This window comes from Littorina saxatilis, linkage group LG14 (genome assembly GCF_037325665.1).
Source record: "Littorina saxatilis isolate snail1 linkage group LG14, US_GU_Lsax_2.0, whole genome shotgun sequence".
NCBI classification, from domain to species: Eukaryota; Metazoa; Mollusca; class Gastropoda; order Littorinimorpha; family Littorinidae; genus Littorina; species Littorina saxatilis.
This window is the reverse complement of record NC_090258.1, coordinates 24,600,354-24,623,113: the sequence shown is the minus strand read 5'-3', so window position 1 is coordinate 24,623,113 and position 22,760 is coordinate 24,600,354. Positions and strand designations below refer to the sequence as shown.

At 41.8% G+C, this 22,760-nt stretch overlaps 1 protein-coding gene across 1 annotated transcript in view; it reads left to right on the top strand.

Annotated features, from left to right (window-relative positions):
• Positions 1 to 22,760, top strand: part of LOC138946557 (uncharacterized) — a 117,115-nt gene that overhangs the window by 80,125 nt on the left and 14,230 nt on the right. Inside the window, exons 28-49 of the mRNA XM_070317999.1 lie at positions 315 to 445; positions 683 to 703; positions 1,702 to 1,817; positions 2,183 to 2,306; positions 2,696 to 2,850; positions 3,040 to 3,256; positions 6,370 to 6,620; positions 7,617 to 7,863; positions 8,186 to 8,428; positions 8,862 to 8,996; positions 9,446 to 9,643; positions 10,079 to 10,327; positions 11,455 to 11,662; positions 12,318 to 12,484; positions 14,108 to 14,270; positions 15,784 to 16,019; positions 16,551 to 17,081; positions 17,508 to 17,636; positions 18,155 to 18,283; positions 19,668 to 19,796; positions 20,627 to 20,755; positions 21,444 to 21,704. Coding sequence (XP_070174100.1) covers positions 315 to 445; positions 683 to 703; positions 1,702 to 1,817; positions 2,183 to 2,306; positions 2,696 to 2,850; positions 3,040 to 3,256; positions 6,370 to 6,620; positions 7,617 to 7,863; positions 8,186 to 8,428; positions 8,862 to 8,996; positions 9,446 to 9,643; positions 10,079 to 10,327; positions 11,455 to 11,662; positions 12,318 to 12,484; positions 14,108 to 14,270; positions 15,784 to 16,019; positions 16,551 to 17,081; positions 17,508 to 17,636; positions 18,155 to 18,283; positions 19,668 to 19,796; positions 20,627 to 20,755; positions 21,444 to 21,704 — 4,169 coding nt within the window. The remainder of the gene's footprint in view (positions 1 to 314; positions 446 to 682; positions 704 to 1,701; positions 1,818 to 2,182; positions 2,307 to 2,695; positions 2,851 to 3,039; positions 3,257 to 6,369; positions 6,621 to 7,616; positions 7,864 to 8,185; positions 8,429 to 8,861; positions 8,997 to 9,445; positions 9,644 to 10,078; positions 10,328 to 11,454; positions 11,663 to 12,317; positions 12,485 to 14,107; positions 14,271 to 15,783; positions 16,020 to 16,550; positions 17,082 to 17,507; positions 17,637 to 18,154; positions 18,284 to 19,667; positions 19,797 to 20,626; positions 20,756 to 21,443; positions 21,705 to 22,760) is intronic.

The following is a 22,760-nucleotide window of genomic DNA, read 5'->3' as shown; positions in this document are numbered from 1 at the left end:
AAATTAGCAAATTGATGAACATATTGAAATATCTCATTTGAGTGGGACATTGTTAAAACAAGTTTTATTTTCGTTTATCATTATCTGTTCTATTGTCTTTCTTCTTCTTTTTTTGTGTGTGTACTTTGGTGTTTTTGAGCCTGAAGAAGACCCTTAGGTCGAAACGTCGCTGTTATTCGTTCCGTGTTCGTCACTTTCTATGGAAGTAAATGTGTTTCTTTGTTTATACCAGGAGTACAGCGATACTTTGGCAAATAATCAAATATATAATAGAAGATGAATGTTGAAGATGTCAATATAACGACCTTGTTCAGGTACTGCGGATCATCAGCTCCTGAAACCATAGTCTCATCAACCAACCGCCTAAGAGTCAGATTCCGGTCTGACTTCATAATAGCGTTTCAGGGATTCTCTGCTTCTTACATCGCGTACGACCCCTCGTCTGGTGAGTGATTATTGGATACACAGTTACTTAACATGAAACTATTATATATTATTTCATGTTGTAGCATTTTAAATGTCTTGACTGTGTCATCTGTTAACTGCTTACAATATTCAATCCGATGCCGTGTTTATTTGTTATCAACGTTTAAAATTAAGAAACACTCTCACTATTTTAGCAAACCAGTTCCCACAAGTGTGACTTTCCTGGTTAAATCATTTGTTATTTCCTCTGTTTCAGATGAACTCTCAAGGCAACACGGTATGTTTGCACATTTTGTGTTTCATATTAGTTTGACAAGATGTGTACACTCTCATCTGCTGCCAATGGACGCTGTAAATGTGTTTGTGACTGTATAGACCACTAAATAAGCCACCTCGCTAATCATTCAAGTGTTCAATGAGTCCGTGAATCTAGCATATTTTTAAAGGGAAAAGAAATAAAGACAAAGACGATTTTACAGATGAAAAAGGCAACAGAGCAACTGATTAAATACCGATACAGGCAATTAGACATGCTGGACAAGCCGCATGTCTCACCCATTTTCTTGTTCGCCCTTAGTTACTCAAGCGTAGGAGATATTGTATGTACCATATGCTTCTAGAGATTGACACAAACTCGTAATCGTGCCTTCATTGCCCCCCCCCCCCCCCCCAAATGCAGACGTCCCTTTCATTTCGCCACTTCTATTTGTTCTGCTCATTTTCAAATTTGGTAAAATTGGGGATATATTGCAAACGCCATCCCAGTAGATTGTACTGTTTCCATACGCGAGTTTACCTGCCAATGCATAATGGAAAGTTTCCCGCTCATGGGGACAGACATGATAACGACAGAGCTGTGTACATATAAGACAGAGAGAGTGGAAAGGACAAACTATTGGCGCATGTAGACAGATAAAGACGTAATGAAGAACTGAATGCTTAAACAAAATGTTACGTTATTTAAACCGACTGTGGTGTCATTCAGTTTTGTTCGGTCTCTTCCGTAAAATAAATTGATCTCTCCAAAAGCATGACTGCTGTGGTTAGACTTGTCAAAGCGTGCGTACGCATTTGTTATCTTCTGTATTAAGCAGTGAGACATTATTTCTATGCAGACTTTGTTGTGGGACGGAGTTTTCTTTCACAATCATTTACTTGATGTCTAACTCCGCCGCGTCGTCGTAAAAAAAAGCAGCGAAGTAATATCTTGTAGAAGAAAACTCTGTCCTACGACAAAATCTAAATAGCAAGTAACGCACTACCGTGTCTGTTTAGATCTCTACCATTACGGGGATGGAGACGAACGCTTGGAACGAGGGCATGGCAAGACCCAGAAAATCCTGTTAGATACAGGATTCCCCGTTGCAGACAAGCTGGAGAAAAAGATCTTCGTAAGTCTGTTTTCAGGATTGCAGCTTTTGCAGTGAGCTTAACACAACGCAAAAACAATTAACACCATGCTTTCTGCAGCATATCTATGGCACTAGCATTTATTATGTTAGACTGGGTAATTTTGCCACTTTCTGTTTGGGTGGATTGATTTTTTCATTGTTTAAGTAAAGTGGATATGGATATTAAGTTACCTGTGTTGATTGTGATGACGGTTCTTTTGGTATATTGTTATTATTGAACGCAGATCATTTTGATTCCTTAATCCTTTTTGTGGCTGATTGGGTCTAGAAGATCTGCTTGTTTGCACTTCAAACATTATATTGTTTAACCATGATCAATGCAGAATTTAAGACTGTGTTTGCAGATTGCTAACAAGGGCCTTGTTAGTTTTGGCAAAAAGGACAAAGGGAAACGGCTCAAACTGAAAGCCCACAAAAAGATGATCTGCCCTTACAACTCTGACATAGGTGCTCCAAAAGGTCAAGGAGGTCAGTGCTTAACACCTATTTTCTGTGCGTGGGTGTGTGTGTCTGTGTGGGTATGTGTGTGTGTCTGTGTGGCTGTGTGTGTTTAAAAAGAACTTTCATTGACACACCCGATACAAAATCACCAGATGGAAGGAAAAGGGTAGGAATAATGAAAAACAAAATTGTTTCTATTTTTCTTTTTGAGACTTTTGCTGATTACATTTAGCAATTTTTGAATTGGTGAAAAACTTTCTGCACTGGAAAAGCTTGAAAGCTCAACAAGCTTAAAGTTGAAAGTAATGTTTGCATTAAAGCTTTCTTTAAATTTAAGAAATTGTATCTAAATAGACTTTAGACAGCAAAAGCAACATGTGTGATCATTCAAAACATGCTGTGCAAATATCATTTAGGTGTATACTACCGGTTGTACACGGAAAACGAAGAAATCCTGGTGAAAGCCAGCAAACAAATCCAAGAGTTCACTGAGCACAAAGACTACTCTGCCAGCCTCGTTCTCGTTGTCACGTGGGATCACGTGGCTCACATCTCGGCCAATGACACCACGGTAAGAATTATTGTTGTCTAAGACAACGTTGAATAGACAAAAAATGAATTTTTACATATACATTGTGTTGACATTCTCAAACAAATGGTTAAAAGGATCATGCAACAAAAGTTATTAATGTCAATTTACTTTACACAATGCTGTGGTTGTCGTAATTAAAACGTTTTGATGCTATGTGATTGCCTTCAGAAGGAACTAGCCACAGTGCAACTGGCCCTGATATCAGACGGCCGACGGTCTTACGGTGTGGTGTACTACAAGCAGGGAGAAATGAAGTGGTCAGTACTGGACAACCAGCCTCTGGTCATTGGCTTCTCAGACGGCCAGCATGACGAGCCTGCCTACTCCGTGTATTCCAACACCGCTGCGGCCTTTACGAAACTGGACACCATTAAGGGAAACACTGGTAACAAAGGAGATACAGTCATTGTTATTCAATGTACATGACATTATGCCATTGCACTGTATTGTCTCGAATAGCAGCTAGCATCTGCTGAAGGGACATTAAAACCCAGAAACCAACCAACCAACTAACTGTACAGAACAAGAACTGCTGCACTTCGCACAAAATCTCGTATTGTTTGTTTTTTCCAATTCAATGAGGGGCATATTATCCACAAACAAAGTTGTTCAGAGGATTGTGTAAGGCGGGCTAGCTCAGTAGTTGAGCTTTTGACTTGTGATCCTATGGTCACAAGTTGGAATCCAGGCCGGGACGGACACGGGTGAACTCGGTCATTCTGCCATAAGTGTACATGGCCGATTACACCCAAACACGCACACACCTATCTGGGTAGCGCGAAACGTGTTGCCGCTAGCTTTGCACTGATAGGAAATGACCTGAATTTCCAAGCAATGGGAACTATATAAAGTAAAGTAAATAAAATAAAATGAAATCATATTATCACATGAAAGCAGTTACTTATTCTGAAGACTTTACAGTACACTCATAATACACAATATACCATATTATGTGAACATGACCATGTCACGTTTTGATGACAAATGTAAGAGGTGTTTTTCCTTGGAAACACTGAGGCAATTACACGTGATATTGTAAACCGATCACTAGCGAGCGGCGTGGTCACGTGGTTGGCGATCTGTGTCAGTGATATCATATACGAATGCAGGGTTTAACCTAGGAGAAAAAGGCAATGAGACATTTGTCCCCCTCAACCAAATTCCGATGGGACATAGTCTAAGGCAAGAAGCACCAAAGAGGCCTGTACGCGTTTTGACTAAAGATGCAAAATGGTGCAACATAGTGCCATCTGAGAATTAGCCGCTATACCCTGTTATCTGTGTGTGTGTGTGTGTGTGTGTGTGTGTGTGTGTGTGTGTGTGTGTGTGTGTGTGTGTGTGTGTGTGTGTGATCCGATGTAAAGTGTACATTTGGTGGCGCAGTGGTATGTAATCTCAATGCGCCCTTTGACGCACTGAAGGGAATTGTGATGGGACATTTTCAGATTTAATGCGCCAATGGCGCAGGGCGCACTAGTAAATGAAACCCTACGAATGACCGACATCCTTGTTGGAATTACCGTAAAATCCCTAGCATAAGCCCACCATCTAGCAAACGCCCACCCCCCACTTTGGGCCAAAAGTTGTGCACAGGGGTAACTACCTAGCAAACGCCCACCCTGCTTTTTTCAAAGAGACTATAGGCTCACTTTCACTAGGATTTGTGCAGACTGTTCTAAAAGTCATCTTTTTCCCCTTCTTTACCTTTTCGTGTTTCTTTCCTTTTTATATTTAGTCAAGTTTTGACTAAATATTTTAACATCGAGGGGGAATCGAAACGAGGGTCGTGGTGTATGTGCGTGTGTGTGTGTGTCTGTCTGTCTGTCTGTGTGTGTGTGTGTGTAGAGCGATTCAGACTAAACTACTGGACCGATCTTTATGAAATTTGACATGAGAGTTCCTGGGTATGAAATCCCCGAACGTTTTTTTCATTTTTTTGATAAATGTCTTTGATGACGTCATATCCGGCTTTTCGTGAAAGTTGAGGCGGCACTGTCACGCCCTCATTTTTCAACCAAATTGTTTGAAATTTTGGTCAAGTAATCTTCGACGAAGCCCGGACTTCGGTATTGCATTTCAGCTTGGTGGCTTAAAAATTAATTAATGACTTTGGTCATTAAAAATCTGAAAATTGTAAAAAAAAATAAAAATTTATAAAACGATCCAAATTTACGTTTATCTTATTCTCCATCATTTGCTGATTCCAAAAACATATAAATATGTTATATTCGGATTAAAAACAAGCTCTGAAAATTAAATATATAAAAATTATTATCAAAATTAAATTGTCCAAATCAATTTCAAAACACTTTCATCTTATTCCTTGTCGGTTCCTGATTCCAAAAACATATAGATATGATATGTTTGGATTAAAAACACGCTCAGAAAGTTAAAACAAAGAGAGGTACAGAAAAGCGTGCTATCCTTCTTAGCGCAACTACTACCCCGCTCTTCTTGTCAGTTTCACTGCCTTTGCCATGAGCGGTGGACTGACGATGCTACGAGTATACGGTCTTGCTGAAAAATGGCATTGCTTTCAGTTTCATTCTGTGAGTTCGACAGCTACTTGACTAAATATTGTATTTTCGCCTTACGCGACTTGTTTCTTATTCTTTGTCCCCTCTCCTCACTCCCACCCATCGTTCATGTTTTTTCGAGTTTCTCTTCTTTTTTCCCTAAGTTTGTAGGTTTTTCTTTCTCAGAAAGATTGGGCCTTTTGAAGACAAAATCCAAGTTCAGTTAACGTTTCATTTCCAAAGACGATCGTGTAATTTCTTCCCTGTACAGAAAGAAAGGACTTCATTGGTGTTGACATTTCGACATTTCATCAAGTTTCTTTTTCCCGGAATTATGTTGTTATTGTTTGTCCTTGCAAAGGTCTGGCGATTTTCTTTTTACTTTATAAATTTATATGAATGACTATGCTCGTGTTGTTTTCAGAAGAGCCAGTCCTCTCTCTCTCTCTCTCTCTCTCTCTCTCTCTCTCTCTCTCTCTCTCTCTCTCTCTCTCTCTCTCTCTCTCTCTCTCTCTCTCTCTCTCTCTCTCTCTCTCATGGTTGGCCTTCTTTGCCTCAAAGTCCTTTTTTTTCTTTTTTCCTTCACTTCTACTCACACGACCTAACTTACATGCTTTCGGGGTTTGTATTCACTCAATTACACGGTTGAGCACAAAACTTACTTTGTGCAAAGGGGTCTATCCCTAGCAAACGCCCACCCCCCAATTTTGCCCTAAATCTGTGCACAGGGGGGGTGGGCTTATGCTAGGGATTTTACGGTAGATACGATACGTTCTTTCTGCGCTGTACGCTGAATATAACGCTCCTTTCGTTCAAAAGAACGCACATAGGAGCTGTGGTGACACACGGCTTACTTGTGATGGCCTACACTGTTACGTGGAGTTAGCCTTAGGGTTCCCAAGGAAAATCAACTGTTCTTCAACCCATGAAAACCCGACAGAGTTAATTCCGGAACTCGTCTATTATTTCATGCTGTTTTCAGGTCGTTACGGGATGTGGCTGTACGATATCGGCGACAAATACAGCCCCGAACAGCAATGTCAGGACTGGTACAAGCGGAACAAGAAACTCAAGAAAGAAAGACTTGCTGCATTCGACCGCCTGCCCCAGTGTCCCTGCAACTGGCGCTTTATATGGGGCAACTGGCGGTTTTCGCACTGGAAAAATGGCTATAATGTGGAGTGCTACAGACTCTCTTTGGGGAGAAGCCGACAGTTTGCTCCAAACGGAAAGGTCAGTAAAATAGCTATTTTGTAATATACAAAGCGTAGTGTCTGTTTTAGAGAAACTGACGATGGTTACAAGCAAAAAACGGATACATCGACCTTTACTTTCATGCAAATAGCTCGGCAAATCCGGTTCCGTAATAAAATACAATGTGAATGTAATTAAGACAGATGTTCATTGTGGAAAACTAAACGAAATCATCTCATTAGATGGAAATCAAAACACCATAGTGCTTGCAGGTTATGTATGCATCATCATAGATAGGGTTAATTTGTCAAACTGCCATTATGCGCATTGAATTTGGAATGGTATATCAAGCAACAGAAAATGTATTGTTGAGTGTTGACACTTCTTGACAAGATGGAAGTAGCCAAATAATTCTGGTCATGCCTTCTTGTTACGCATGAACAGTTCGTAAAGCAACACCTTTTTTTCAAGGAACTCACGCTTTAGTGACAAATGCAAAGCATTTGTATACGGAACGGCTCTTGCTTGCTCCGGCTGGTAATCTTTACTATGCAGACATTGTTGACAGATGTAAAAGGATACACTGACTTTCTCTTGAAATGAAATAACCGCTGGCGTACGCTTCAACTTAAAAGTATAATTTTGGAATCCTAAGGAGGAGTGTTCGAACAATGATATGAAGACAATTGTTCAATACACAGTCCATCCTAACTATCTCAGATGTTCCCGGGTTACATGAGATGAGACCATCGTTCAAACAATCGGCATCCTGTCTGCTTTCTGTGCAGACGTTATTCTGAAATAAATTAATGTCCAAATAATTTCCTGAGATATTTACTCATTAAAAGCAGCCAGACTGTTGAATTTTCGGTGTTTGTCCAAGTGGTAGGATATGGCATTATCCCACGTAAAAGCCTGACCAGATTTGAGATGGTGAGCCACATTGGTTTCACCGGAGGCACTGTGCCTTCAAAGGTGTGTTACTTTAAAAGTAAGAGGATTCCACACTCATGACTGAACTTTTCAATCCTACAGGAGTGCTGCTACAAGTGGGACTGGTGGTCGTGGTTTTCCTTTGGTCAGTTAATAACGGACCCTCCACACGCCGGGTCAGCCACGGCCTTCAACCCCGCCTTCTGGTCACTGCAGTCCGACTACCAGCGAGAAGACCGCCAGGCCCACGACGTGTGCTGCTACAACACCAACAGCGACCGCTTCTGCAACATGTACTACGAGTTGAGACCTGTGGGAGAGTGTAGCACAAGGATTCCTGTTGACTTCTGTAAGTCCTTTTAGACATTTTGTCCCATATGTCAACAAAGCTTCGGTTTGAATTTGTCCTGGTTTCCTTTGAAACTTTGTGCTTTGTAAACTAAAAGATGGGTAAGGTTAGAATTAAGGTACTAGGTGTGTCTCGATTTGGATAGAACAAGTGCGGCAAGTGCAACAAGCTCACATCCCAAGTGTACATATAATCTTAGAGCTGTGCTTCAAGACATCGATAATATTAAATACTTTGAATCAATAACAATTAAAACTATTCACCATCCACTTCTGAGTGATTCAAGCTTATATGACGTGGGTCGATGTTTTGTTTTACCAAGCCTGGACTTGGGGAGATCCTCACATCCAAACTCTTGACGGTAAAGAGTACACCTTCAACGGTTGGGGAGAATACACCATGATAACCTTGACCTCTGGCGACCTGACCTTCACCCTTCAAGGTCGCACAGGGCTGGCCGAGACTGAGAGTGGCTCCATCACCAACGCCACGGTGTTCACAGCTTTTGGTGCTGAGGAAAACGGTGTCAGGGTCTTTGCTGGCCTTGACCCAAATACCAACGACAGTGAGTATTCACACATGTCAATTTGGGATTTCGGCAATGCTTGCTTGAATTTAGTTTCTTACTAAGTTGTCTTTGATATGTGGGCAAAATTGAGTAGGGATTCATTAACAACAAATTTGTATCTCATCACAAGGTTGTATGTTTTCTTACAGTATTTCTATGCCAGTTACTATGCTACATAAAGCTTTGATACAGACACTGGTACTTCAATGGTCATTTGTGTTGTAAAGTCCTGTCACAATGCCAAATGAAACATTGCGCTTGTCCTATTGCTTTGTGGAGGATGCAATCAGCTTTCAGTATCAGTATGTGATAATAAGATGCTTTGCTCATTAATGACATGGATTTGATTGTAACGCCTCTCGCATATGTAGAGAAGTTGCAACAAAATGCAAACCCTTGTGTAAATCTTGTGTTTTGTTGCTTTGTTCAGCCTTGATCGTCTACGGTGACGACACTGACTACAGTATGACGTTCCGTGATGCGGGTAATGACGAAGTCCTCGTGGACTCTGAGGCTTTCATGCTAAAACGATCCAACGACAGCTTTGTCGCCACCTTTGCCTCAGGTATGTACAGATATATACGTTGGTGGTGACGAATTGAAAAAATAAGGTCCTTGGTCGGACCTGTTCGTGCTGGTGGTGAATGATGACCACGATAACAATGACGATGAAAAGTATGTTAGTTAGGATGGCAGAAATGCTGGAGATGACATCCAAATCATGACATGTGCGCATGATCGTAACAACGTTTGCATGTTGATAACATTGATAGCGAGGTGGAGAAAGTAGGACAAATGAGAGAAGGGTGTGATATGAATGTGGTGTCGACAAAAACATTTAATGCATAGAATTAGTCGATCTGTTTGGGCTAGTCAGGGATTCTAGCTGAAACGGAGCACATTTTATACAAAACTTGCCAACAAGATTGCTCGGGAATATCTTATAAGCCATCTCTTAATTAGACGTGGTTTGTCTTGTCTCGATAAAGCCTGACAATGTTTTATTTGTTTCAGAAATCCAGCTGACTATTTCCATTGGCTACAAATCTCTTGACTTCTCCATTGGATTTCCGCTCCAGTATCGCAATCTGCCCAAAGGACTGCTGGGAAACTTTAATGGGGTCAAGGACGATGACTTTGTCCTTCCCAGTGGCACGTCCTTGAGCTCTAACCTCACAGATCGACAAATCTTCAAGGACTTCGGACCTAAATGTAAGTTTTAGTATACATCGATTTTATTGCAGATTGCAGGGATTTGATTGTCATGTCCAAAACAGATACATCTTGTCAATGTTCGAATGTTTTAAACATCGCCGTTTCGTTGAGTATTACTCCTGTGTGAGTATTTGTAGGTCTTTTTTGCGAGTTGATGTATCATGTAAATATGGTGTGCAGCTGTATGCTCTCGAATATAAAAGTCTGTTTTAAAAAATCTGCACTTTGATGTTAGGCTCGCGTTCAGCTTCCTTAGATTTAAGGCAAGAGCTGACCACCCAAAAAGGTATACTTTACCGTGAAAATAGGTTTATTTGTATAATCAGAAATCTTGCTCTGGGCGGGAACGTTTTGTTATAAATGTGCGTTTTTAATGATGACATAACATTATTGGACAAGCGCTTTCATCACCCTTTTCACCGGAACTTCCAGGGGCTGTGACAGCCAGCAACTCCGTCCTGCGTTACGGGCCCAGGGAGGGACCAGCGGACTTTGCTCATCCAGAGTTTGCTCCCATCTTTCTGGACGAGGTTGCCAAAGACACCAGACAGGCGGCAGAAGACCTGTGCGGTGATACCAATGTGGCCTGTATCTACGACTACGTCGCCACCGGCAGCGTCGCCATCGCCAACGCCAGTGGAAATACTGCCATCGCTGCTGAGGAGAGGGAGAGAATCACCAGTGAGTGGGAAGTGTGGTTGTGTTAAATGTATTTATCCTGTAATCATACTAATTGATGTCACCTTCACATTCATTTATCCTCTATTTTTTTGTATTCGATTATATTGAAGATGTGTAAGGAATTTCCTTCATTTCCCCTTTTTTGAATTTTTTTCGCGTGTCTTTGCTGTTTCCTATTTTTATTTTCTACTAGCAGTTAAGCCCGGCTTCGCCCGGGAGTGAACGGAGCCCTGTAGCAGTTTAAGACGCTCGCTATCCCATTATCATTAGCTTTACCTCCTTTGTTTGGATACAAAAAAAGAGTTATCTCCCTTACCTTCTAGAAATTTCCGGAACTGTCCAGTTAATTTTTCATTCTTCATTTCTTCCCCTCATAGGAGCAATAGCGAGTCTCTAATATCACTGGCATGATGTGCTTGCTACAGGTGAACAGTAGGCACTGAACTGGTCTTGCACCATATAGGCTGTATTCAATAAATGGGAGGTCCATAATCTGAAAAAGGAAACAATGAATCAAGAAACTAAAACCCAGGTGCACATCTGCGGCACCTAGGGAGTGTACGTGCACACTATCTTGTTCCTGCCTCTTGCCATCTCAGAGGTATGGCGACCACAGACAGACAGACACACACACACACACAGACAGACAGACACTCTCTTTTATTTATATGTATAGATGTTTTAACTGTTCAGCTGGATTAGCTCACAGGCAGCTTTCTGTGATAGTAAGACCAGACAGTTTCTCTTCATCCATTCTTGTTTATTATTTCTTTCCTTCTGATTTGTTTGACCTCCTAATCTTTACAAGTATTGTTTCTCAATGTTGTTGTCTTTGACATTTTACGCTGATTTTACTATCCTCCAGATGCATTGATGATCTTTTTGCATAATACATGTGTAGTTAATATTTGTCTTTAGCTACTGAAAAGACTAATTCACGTCAAGTAAATCTGCCGAGAAGCCATTACGTCAACTGACTCGACTTTCATGCCCTTTGCGATCTGAACAATCATAAAGTAATACAAGAACATGTTCCATCAATTGTATGAATTTATCTTTTGAGGGGAAGTGGGGGGGGGGGGGGGGGGGCGGGCGTCAAAATACTTTATTTCTGTCAATCCTTTCAGAAAACACAATTCCCGTCCTCAATTTCAACGGAACTGTACAAGTCCCGTACGGACAGAACGTGTCCTTCAACCTTGAAGGTCATGACCCTGACACCAATGATGTTTTGACCTATTACGTGCTTGCGGACGAAGAGGGAAATGTACACGTCGACTCACGAACGGGAGACGTCAGTCTCTCTGCTGATTATCAGAGACCCGTCAGCTACAGGTAAGGTACACTTGAACTTGTATCACAAGCGTTCACTGTAAGCTGAAGTGTTCTACTTTTGAACACATTTTCTGGAACCAGTTTTGAACACATTGTGATATAGTAGAAGCAAAACGTAGCACATGGTAAAAGCTAGTGTTTATTTGAACACTAGTAAATGAACACTATCGTGTTGACCACGTGCTATCTGTTCGAAGTAGAATTATGCCCAAAGTCAATATGTGTTCACATGTCTCTATCTATCTGTCTGTCTGTGTTTGTCTTTCTGTCTGTCTATCTGTCTCTCATTCTCTCTCTCTCATTCTCTCTCTCTCTCACTCTCTCTCTTACTTTTTCTCTCTCTCTCTCCCTCACGCTCTCTCTCTCTCTCTCTCCCTCTCTCTCTCTCTCTCTCTCTTTCCCTCTCTCTTTCCCTCTCTCTCTCCTCTCTCTCTCCCTCTCTCTCTCTCTCTCCCTCTCTCTGTCTCTCTCCCTCTCCCCTCTCTCTCTCTCCCTCTCTCTCTCTCTCTCTCTCTCTCTCTCTCTCTCTCTCTCTCTCTCTCTCTCTCTCTCTCTCTCTCTCTCTTTCTTTATCCCTACTCTTGGCTATGAATTAAATGTAATGGTAACTGCAAACGTAGCTCGTTCTCTACATCTTTCGTGGAACCTGTTTCAGTTTCTACACGACAGACTCTCAGAACGTACAATCTCCTGTCCGTGACCTGACCTTGGTCATGTGCTCTGGCTGCACCAATCACGGCACGTGTGACTTCAGCAGGACCACCACCTCGGAAGTGAAAAACGTTCTGAATGCTGAATGTGACTGTTCTTCTGCGTGGACCGGTGAGTGGTCCCTTATCATATGTCTGTGTGATACCCTGTCAAATAGTTGATCAATGAACATGGCTTTAAAAAGAAGAAAAGACGGGCGCAGTGGCGTAGTTGACAAGACATCGGCCTCCTAATCGGAAGGTCGCAAGTTCAAATCCCGGCCGAGGCCGCCTGGTCGGTTAAAGGTGGAGATCAACTTATGTGCAGACCTGCTACTGCCTTATCCCCATTCGTGTTTACAAGCAAGCACAAGACCAAATGCGCACAGAAAAGATCATGTAACCCGTTTCAAAGTTTTTTTGTTTTTGTGTTTGCTTAACGCCCAGCCGACCACGAAGGGCCATATCAGGGCGGTGCTGCTTTGACATATAACGTGCGCCACACACAAGACAGAAGTCGCAGCACAGGCTTCATGTCTCACCCAGTCACATTATTCTGACACCGGACCAACCAGTCCTAGCACTAACCCCATAATGCCAGACGCCAGGCGGAGCAGCCACTAGATTGCCAATTTTAAAGTCTTAGGTATGACCCGGCCGGTGTTCGAACCCACGACCTCCCGATCACGGGGCGGACGCCTTACCACTAGGCCAACCGTGCCGGTCGTTTCAGAGTTCGGTGGGTTATAGAAACACAATAATACCCAGCATGCTTCCCCCGAAATCGAAGTATACTGCCTGAATGGTGGGGTATAAACGGTCATACACTTAAAATTCCACTTGTGCAAAAACATGATTGATCGTGGGAGCTTCAGCCCATGAACGAAGAAGAAGAAAAGTAGAAAAGAAAATGTCACGTACAGACAAACCAGCTATGCGCAGCTGTGGTACACCCATAAACAAAACATTTCACAATTCTTTTCTTTCCGTGTAAACTATTTTATTAATAAATCATTATCACCTTGTGAACAAGTTTACATGGGAGAGGAACATTTTCGATTTTGATGTGGTCGGAGGTGCTGATCGAGTTAACTTCTAAACTGACAACTATGTCAATCTATAAAATGAAATAACAATCGGGATAAGAAACCACTCCACTGTTTTCGGGTAGCAGCTAAGCTGTTGGAGTTTGCTATGCGCCCGAGTTGAGGAATGATTTCATGCCACGTAGAAGCATGTACACATCTGTGAGGGTTTGCGAAATTGCTTGCACGGTACGAACAGTTGTTTTGATGGTGACAAAACAATACGAGTAAAAAAAAATTTAAAAAAAATAAAACCAGCCAAACCCAACCTCACCCCTCTAACCCCAGCACCCACCCCATCACCCACCCCATCCCCAGCACCCACCCCATCCCCAGCACCCACCCCATCCCCAGCACCCACCCCATCCCCAGCACCCACCCCATCCCCCACCCCTTACGATCTGATATGATATCAGCTTTCTCGACATTCAGACTGATAAATGTTGATATCACAGTCAAATCTAACGATAACTAATAATATACAGTTCCTAGTTGACCAATGACAACAGCAGTTTTTGTCATGTGATCAGTAAAAATGCGATAAAATGATATACACATATGAGTTAGTTAGTTAGTTGTTGCTTTTTGGGCCCAGCGGACCATATTGGCCAAATCAAGACCCCAAATACATATGAAGTGACAACAAACACATATGCCTTTTATTAAAACAGGTGATAACTGTGACGAGGACGAGGACGCATGTGAGGAGAGTCCCTGTGACGTACACCAGGTCTGCACTGACCTCACGCCGGACCAGCAAGGCGGAAGTGACGTAGGCTTCAATTGCTCAGCATGTCCTGATGGGTTTTATACTGATCCTACAGATTTCACAAGGTATGTGCAGCGTGGTTGTGAACATGTTGGAATTGTGTGAAGTCTTTCAAACTGAAATCTTTAGTGTCTACTGCATTATACTCATCATCACTTGTGGTCACTTATTCTTGGAAAATGATAAGTGCTGCCAAAGCAGCATATTGTGGCTTAGTGTTTTCATTCGGGTAGCTCCACCTCGTATATGCAAGGCTGAACCGAGCGTGCGCCGCCGTAACGCCACGCGATAGTTGGCTTGGGTGTGTTGATGCTGTATCGTTTCCACCGCGCGGAGGCAATTTTATTCCGAACCAGACGTTGCGGCGGTTTGGTATAAAACAGTTTTGACTGCTTCATTTCTTTTTGAATGTTTGCACAATACAGACCGCTTTGAATAGTGATATTTCACATATCAACGCAGGACACATCAATGAACATAAAAGTTTGGCTTGTTCTTTATTTGGTGTTTAACGTCGTTTTCAACCACGAAGGGTTATATCGCGACGGGGAAAGGGGGAAGATGGGATAGAGCCACTTGTCAATTGTTTCTTGTTCACAAAAATCAAAAATTTGCTCCGGGGGCTTGCAACGTAGTACAATATATTACCTTACTGTGAGAATGCAAGTTTCCAGTGCAAAGGACTTAACATTTCTTACATACTGCTTGACTAAAATCTTTACAAAAATTGACTATATTCTATACAAGAAACACTTAATAAGGGTAAAAGGAGAAACAGAATCCGTTAGTCGCCTCTTACGACATGCTGGGGGACATCGGGTAAATTCTTTCTCGTCCCAACCAATATGGGACTCCCCCTAGCCCGCGGGGTGTGTTTGGCTTGTCAGTCCATTAATTGATAAAGAGGCATGTAGGATGGGATGAAAGTGAGAAAAATATGCCTGAGTGAGGGCACATCTACAGCAAATCGGTTCGTATGTTCGTTTACGTGTATATTTCTCGGTGAAAACCACACATGCTCTAGATACAAACCTTACTCATTCCCACAACCATAAAGTTAAGCTGTACGTGGTTTCAAAGAGACACCTTTTGCTTTTAAAGGGGGACACTTACCGTGATGTTGGCGGCAACGCTTTGTTTAAACGTGGTGGCGGCGCGCTCTCGATACAGCCAAATATACGGCGTGAGCTTAGAGCAAATAGTTCCAATGGCAAAATGCAGAAACGGTGTTTCTTAATTGAGCAATGTTTATTATTTTGTTTCTCTTCTTTAAAGAAGTGCAATTTTGTTCTCATTATTGATCACATTTCGTGCGCGGCGTATCTCACTTGTGAGTGATAGATGATTAAAGGAGAATAAACCGTGTTTGTTTTGTTTTACTTTATTGTTCAACATACATAGACGCACATTTTTATGGGAAATTATTTTGCAGAATCCTTCAAGCTGTTCGGCAACATTATTTGTGCCTGTTATTGCTGTTAAAAAGGAATACGAAGGCAATCAAGTTATCACCAGCATGTGGTCACAGCGTTAGTAAAAGCGGTGCAAGAAGTATCTGGGTGCAATATCTATTTCCAGGTGCATCGACGTTGACGAGTGTTCTCAGCAACCCAACTGCACCCACCTGTGCACCAACCTGCCTGGCTCGTTCACCTGCGCTTGCCGTGACGGTTACCGTCTGAGCAGTGATGACGTCAGCTGTGACGACATCAACGAATGCGCAGAGAAAACGGACGGTTGTCAGCAACAGTGTCTGAACACAGAGGGAAGTTACAGGTGTCAGTGTTTCCCTGGATACACACTCTCTGCTAAAGGCGAGTTGGATTATGTTTTTGTTTTGGTGTTGTTGTTGTTCTTATTGTCGTTTACGGTGTTGTCGGAGGTTGTGATGGTGGTGGTGGAGTTGGTGTTGGTGGTGGTGTTGTTGTTGCTGCTGTTGCTGTACCGTTTTACTCCTAATCTCCTATCCTAGATATTTGACTCACCTGGGAAATCAGGAAAGCCTCAGGAAGAAGTACTGTCCGCAGACACACAAAAATAATGACCTTGAGGTTATCTCGGATGTTTTTGAAACTTGAGCTTTAAAACTGTGCACACTTCCAGGGTTTGATGATCTCCCAACATGTCCCATGAGTCTTCTATTTGGAGTCTTGAAAGGGGGGGGGGGGTCCATTGCAATGGGACCTGTCGAATGAGAGTGCTACAGGCATTTGCTATTGTTTGTATTCAAGACATGTATGTAGCAGCATCTTTGTCGCTGTGCAAATGTGCATGTGTTCAGACGTTGTGCTTGTCCTCTAACACACGTAGACTAAATTGTCATTTCTATTTATTGTTATCTATAGGGAGCTGCGCGGCAAACACCACAACGACGGACCTGTGTGGGAGAGCCGGCTGCGACCACGGTTGTACCATCACCACCGACAGCAGCAGCAACACAGTCGCACAGTGCTTCTGTTTCAATGGCTACGCCCTAGCTCCAGCAAATAACAAGTCTTGTACTGACAGAAACGAGTGCTCGGAGGGTGTGTGCAGCCAGTCTTGCACCAACACTCAGGGCAGCTTCGCCTGCACGTGCTACACAGGTCACGTGATGAGCAGCGACCAGCGCACGTGCAACCCCTGTCCCAAACTTCGCTACGGACCGGAGTGTCGTCACACGTGTGAGTGTAGTGGGCGTGGCCTAAGCTGTCACCCCGTCACCGGCTGTGTCTGTCAGTCAGGATGGACCGGAAGTCAGTGTCAGGATGACGTCAACGAGTGCGAGGAGAGCCCGGATGTGTGCGGGGAAGGCAAGCGGTGTGTCAACAACAACGGGTCTTACGCCTGTCTCTGTCCTGATGGATACGCCAAAGACTTCGAGGGTGTCTGCCAAGGTACATTTTAAAGATAACATGAAAAAAAATTAGTGCTGCAAGATATTTGCAAGCACACGCCGATTGACTGATAAACAAGCATATTCTGTATTCAGGATGAAAAACAAACACAATCAACGACTTATTAAAACAACGGAACAAGCCGCTACAGATTGTGTTTGAAAAGGACCGTCTCATTGCCTCTGCTCTTTCTGTCGTCTTTTAAAGTGTATTACTGATTAAAAATGCTTCAAATAATGTTGGTTTGAGGATAGTGACAAGCCTGAACACACATAGTATACATAATGTTTTATATGGACAATTTAAAAACAGTGTATACTAAATGACTTAAAAAAAAGATGTATACATATTGAAGAAATGTTAATGAATGTATATCTCAAAACAGCACTTATTGTAGGCACTAAGCTGTGGATGTTTGTGTTTCAGATATCGACGAATGTGCCGATGGGACAGTATCAAACACGTGTGAAGAACTAGAACAGTGTCACAACGTTCCAGGCTCCTTTTATTGCACGTGCAGAAATGGATATAGACGTGTCAACGGACAGTGCATTGGTAAAAAAAACTATCCCTTATGCATTATGGACAAAATAGTAGGTGTTTTTTCTCTGTTGAATTCTTGTATTGTTTGCTTTACCCAAGGCTTATGATTTTTAATTTTCCGTATCTGTGATTGTAGTAATTTTCCCGTCGCGATATAACCTTCGTGGTTGAAAACGACGTTAAGCACCAAATAAAGAAAGAAAGACTCCAGTGACATTGTATATATGACGAATTGTAATTCTCAACAAATGTAATGCATCTGAGAAGACTGTTTAGGTTTTAGAATGATGCAAGACGTCAGCTAAAAACCAGTTTCAAACGTTATAAAAAAAAAAGAAGGAAAAACTCATAAAATAATGTTGCACTGCCTTCGCAACCATACAATGTATTTATTGATGTATGCTGCAAATGCTACTAAAATGATGAAGTTGAAGCATTAAATTTTGTAGGAAATTATTGAACGGCAGGCACTTCGGATTTCTTCATTTCTGTGATATGAACTGTTCATGCAATGCTCAACAATTTACCAGATGTAGACGAATGCAGCAGCAGCAGCGTCAACCAGTGTCAACAAAAGTGTCGCAACGTCCCTGGAACGTACAACTGTGAATGTCGCTATGGATACCGGCTGAACTTGGACAGGGCCTCCTGCAGTCCGGGTAAGCACTGCTTTGCAAATGAGATCTTTTACCATATGGCTGTGTGGCCCTTGACGGAGGACACAGAAAGACAATCTTGGTAAAGCCCATCATCCGTCTCTAGGAGACAAAGCTCTGCTATAGAAGCTAGGCCACTGAGATAAATTTGACATTGCCAGCGACACCGATTGTATTACAGGCACGACAAACAGAGCAACATCTGTCGCGCCCACGATGTCAGGAATATGATTTGTGTGTTTTTAAGTTGGTAGAAAGAAATTGAGGGATGTTTTGTTGACGAGAGAACTTCTATAAATGCAATTGATAGGTTGAATACATTTTATGAATGTGAAAGCTAAATGGTCCTTGAATTTGTAATTAGAATACATTTTGTGTTGCAAATGTATGCCTTTCCAATTTGGAAGAATGTCTTCAATCAATCAATATGAGGCTTATATCGCGCGTATTCCGTGGGTACAGTTCTAAGCGCAGGGATTTATTTTTTTATTTTTTTATTTTTATTTTATGCAATTTATATCGCGCATATATTTATTTATGCCGTGTGAGATGGAATTATTTTAACAATACATCGCGCATTCACATCGGCCAGCAGATCGCAGCCATTTCGGCGCATATCCTACTTTTCACGGCCTATTATTCCAAGTCACACGGGTATTTTGGTGGACATTTGTTTTTATCTATGCCTATACAATTTTGCCAGGAAAGACCCTTTTGTCAATCGTGGGATCTTTTAACGTGCACACCCCAATGTAGTGTACACGAAGGGACCTCGGTTTTTCGTCTCATCCGAAAGACTTGTCTTGTCATGAAGGAAGAGAATGTCTGTTTGCTGTTAAGAAAAAGACAACGATGCTATTGTTACACCCCCGGTAAAGGGGTGTGTATAGGTTTCGATCGATGTGTTTGTTTGTTTGTTTGTTTGTTTGTGTTCGCATATAGATCTCAAGAATGAACGGACCGATCGTCACCACACTTGGTGAACAGGTTCTATACATTCCTGAGACGGTCCTTACAAAAATTGGGACCAGTCAAACACACGGTTAGGGAGTTATTGGTGGATTAAGATTCTACAAGGACTTATAGAGGGACATATTCATGGTCAAAGGGAAATAACCTTCTCAGTTGGTGGCAGTGAGAATGGTTATTTCCCTTTGACCAACGGGGGTGTTTTTCCTACCTCGGAGGAATTTCTTGTTTTTCTTGTAAAGCTGACGAAGGAGAACTTCTACATTTATTGAACGTTGAGTTTTGTTTTGGTTATGAAAGTTAAATGTTTGTTTAAACTCATTTCACATGTTTTGAAGGAATGAGTAGATTCCGAGAAAGCTGATATAAATCTGCCATCTCAACTTCTGATGAACGCTTTCACTCCTGTCTGTTACAGTGGCGGACGTGTGCGCTGAGTTTGAAGGGCTGAACTGTGACCATGGCTGCTCCCTGAACGACGATGAGCGCGCCTTCTGTTTCTGTTGGCTGGGTTACGTGCTGGGTCCAGACCTCCAGTCATGCCAAGGTGAGTGGGCATTTTAGTTTTTTTATATTCTGCCAGAATTTCCCTTAGGAAAAGATCTGTAATAGTAAATTAGGAATGGGTTATATTTTACTTTTACAGACTGTTTTCTCTTTATTTTTGGAAACATAATAAGATTTGTCAGGATGGGAATGTATTGCTTTCATCGTACTGATATATGTCGTGGTTATGCTTTCACACAATCTTTTTCATTGATCCTCTGATCCCCAAAACCAGCTAATCATCATCATCATCATCATCATCATCATCATCATCATCATCATCATCATCATCATCTTCACCATCATCATCTTCATCATCATCTTCATCATCATCTTCATCTTCATCATCATCTTCATCTTCACCATCATTATCATCTTCATCTTCTTCATCTTCATCATCATTATCATCATCTTGATCGTCATAATCATCGTCATCATTATCGTCATCATCGTTGTCGTCGATGTCACAGGGGAAGGAATTTAATTGATAAATGAAGCTGTGCTATATATAATTATTTATATCTTTCTGTCAGTATTGGCAATCAGAATCTGCTGCCAATGTATATGATTATGGGTCCTTAACTGCTTCAAAGTATGATCTGTTTCTACTCAACTAATTGTTTTCTGGGTATGTTTATGTTGTTGATTCTTCGTGTTATGGTTTTTAATCTCTGGTGATGTCATCATAAGAATGTCTTGTAATAACCGGCATTTGTATGTCCTGAATATTATCTACTGGTCTCTTGAGATTAGTATATTCGACATACCGTGCATTTTTCCAAAATACCATAAGTAAAAACATTTTCGTCTAACTTGTCGTGTTTTCTTTAGACGAAGACGAGTGCAGCCTTGGAATCGCAAACTGCAGTGCCAACAGTGAGTGTGTCAACACTCAGGGCGGTTACACGTGTCGATGTCCCATTGGCTCAAAACTGGACAGCAGCGGACACAACTGTTTGCGTGAGTACTTTTCATACGAATATTGACGTCAACCTTTTTACTGATGAATTAGAATTCACGCCGTCTTGGCTGTTGTGTGTAGAAATCAACTCAATGCACTCATGATTTCACAAGTAGTTATTCCTTTTTCTGTAAACCCTGACGCCAGCACGGAAGAAAACAGGAACGTGTGCATGTTGTCCTCATCACCTTTCTAGCAGAAGGCCTACTTTTTTGTAGCAGCTGGAACGTTTATTATTGTTAGTTCAAACTCTTCATATAATGGTTACTGGGAAGTTCTTTTCTTTTTTTTTTCTTTTTTTTTTTTGGGGGGGGGGGAGTTCTGTCATGCACCTGCCATGTTTTGTATCTGGACTTCGGTTTTCTGAAACAGTCGAGCTGTCGGCTCTTTAAAACATCTTATCAAGCCCACGCCAGTAGTTTCCCAAGAAGTAGCTTTTGAGGTAAGGATTGATAGATGACAGCTCATGTCATACCTGTATGGAGTTAGCATATTCAGTGTTCCGAGAAGAAAGTTAAATAAAGCATAACCATGAGGTTAACGAATCAAACTATCACATGCAAGTTTTACGGCTGAGAGAATTCTTGCTCGATCATGCTTTTTATTTAAAGAAGGAATTTGTCCTTGACCTGACAAAACTTTTGAACACAATTAACCTTCAACATTCATATGTCTTTTGTCCTTAAGCATGCCCAACTGGTACCTATGGGGAGAATTGTACAAAGACCTGCGCCTGTGGCCTTGGCGCAACCCGCTGTGACGTCACTACCGGCTGTGTATGTAAATCAGGATGGACGGGAGAGCGATGCGATCAGGACATCAATGAATGTGAAACAAAAGATGCCCAGGACATGTGCCTAACGCGGAAAGCCCTCTGTGTAAATGTACAGGGGGGATACAAGTGTAGCTGTGCACCGGGTTACCAGCTCATCAACAACACTTGCCAAGGTGATCTTACTGCTGTTTTATTCTAACTATAGTGTCCGCAGGTTTTTTTTCCACTGACTAAAACGTAAGAAGGCTTTGTGTATAAAACATGAATTTTAATTACGATAAGATCAGACGCTACCTACATACACTGGGACACTCATACGCTTATTATGTTGTGTATTGAAATTGCTTGGTCGTGTTATTTTAAAGGCATATGTACTCGATGACTACACACGCTAATTGCTTTACCAACAGCTGGAGACATGCTAAATTATGTTCCCTGCAAAATATTGTGGTCTAGGACCCCTTCAATGTTGAGATATGTTAATTTTCATTTTGATCTGGATCGTCCTATTTATAGATTTGGCAACACATGTAACGTTGTTGCAAGGGAGCTAACACCGCGGCTTTGTTGACATCCTCACTTTTTCAGAGGCTAGAACAAGCTGTAATGCATGTATTATGGTCCGCGCATGGTGACATATCGTCATTATATGGTCTTATGGTGCGTTTGACATCGATTATGGGCAAACTACACTTTGTAAACACGGGAGCGCGTACATATGCCTTTAACTTCTCTGATCACAGAGGAACTGCATAGTCTCTGCTCTACGAAGCAAATTTGATTAAACAATGTAATTGAACATAATAATAAAACAAATCTTCTATAGGTCTATTTGCAACCAAATTGTAGTCTCAAGGTGCTTTACATAATGCATGGGGCATTACAACTCACATAGAAATGTCCAGCAATCACACATCACTGATCATAGCTACAGTCTGAATAAGCAGCATGTTAATGTTCACGGAAAATTACCACAAACATGTTAGAACTTACCTTGTGTAAGTCGAAGCTTGTTTCGGATTTGGCCGATACATGTTACAGGAACCTTTATGTCAAATTGTCACAGATAATTACACCCACAAGAAGGATGTTAGCCATAATCCAAGAGAACGCTTGTTAGTCTGGTTATTAAACTGCGTGCGAAATCCAAGTGAAGACTGCGCACGCGTATCCTTCTATTCCTAGACGTAAACGTATTGGCATGTTGAGGCTTTTTACAGTAACAGGAC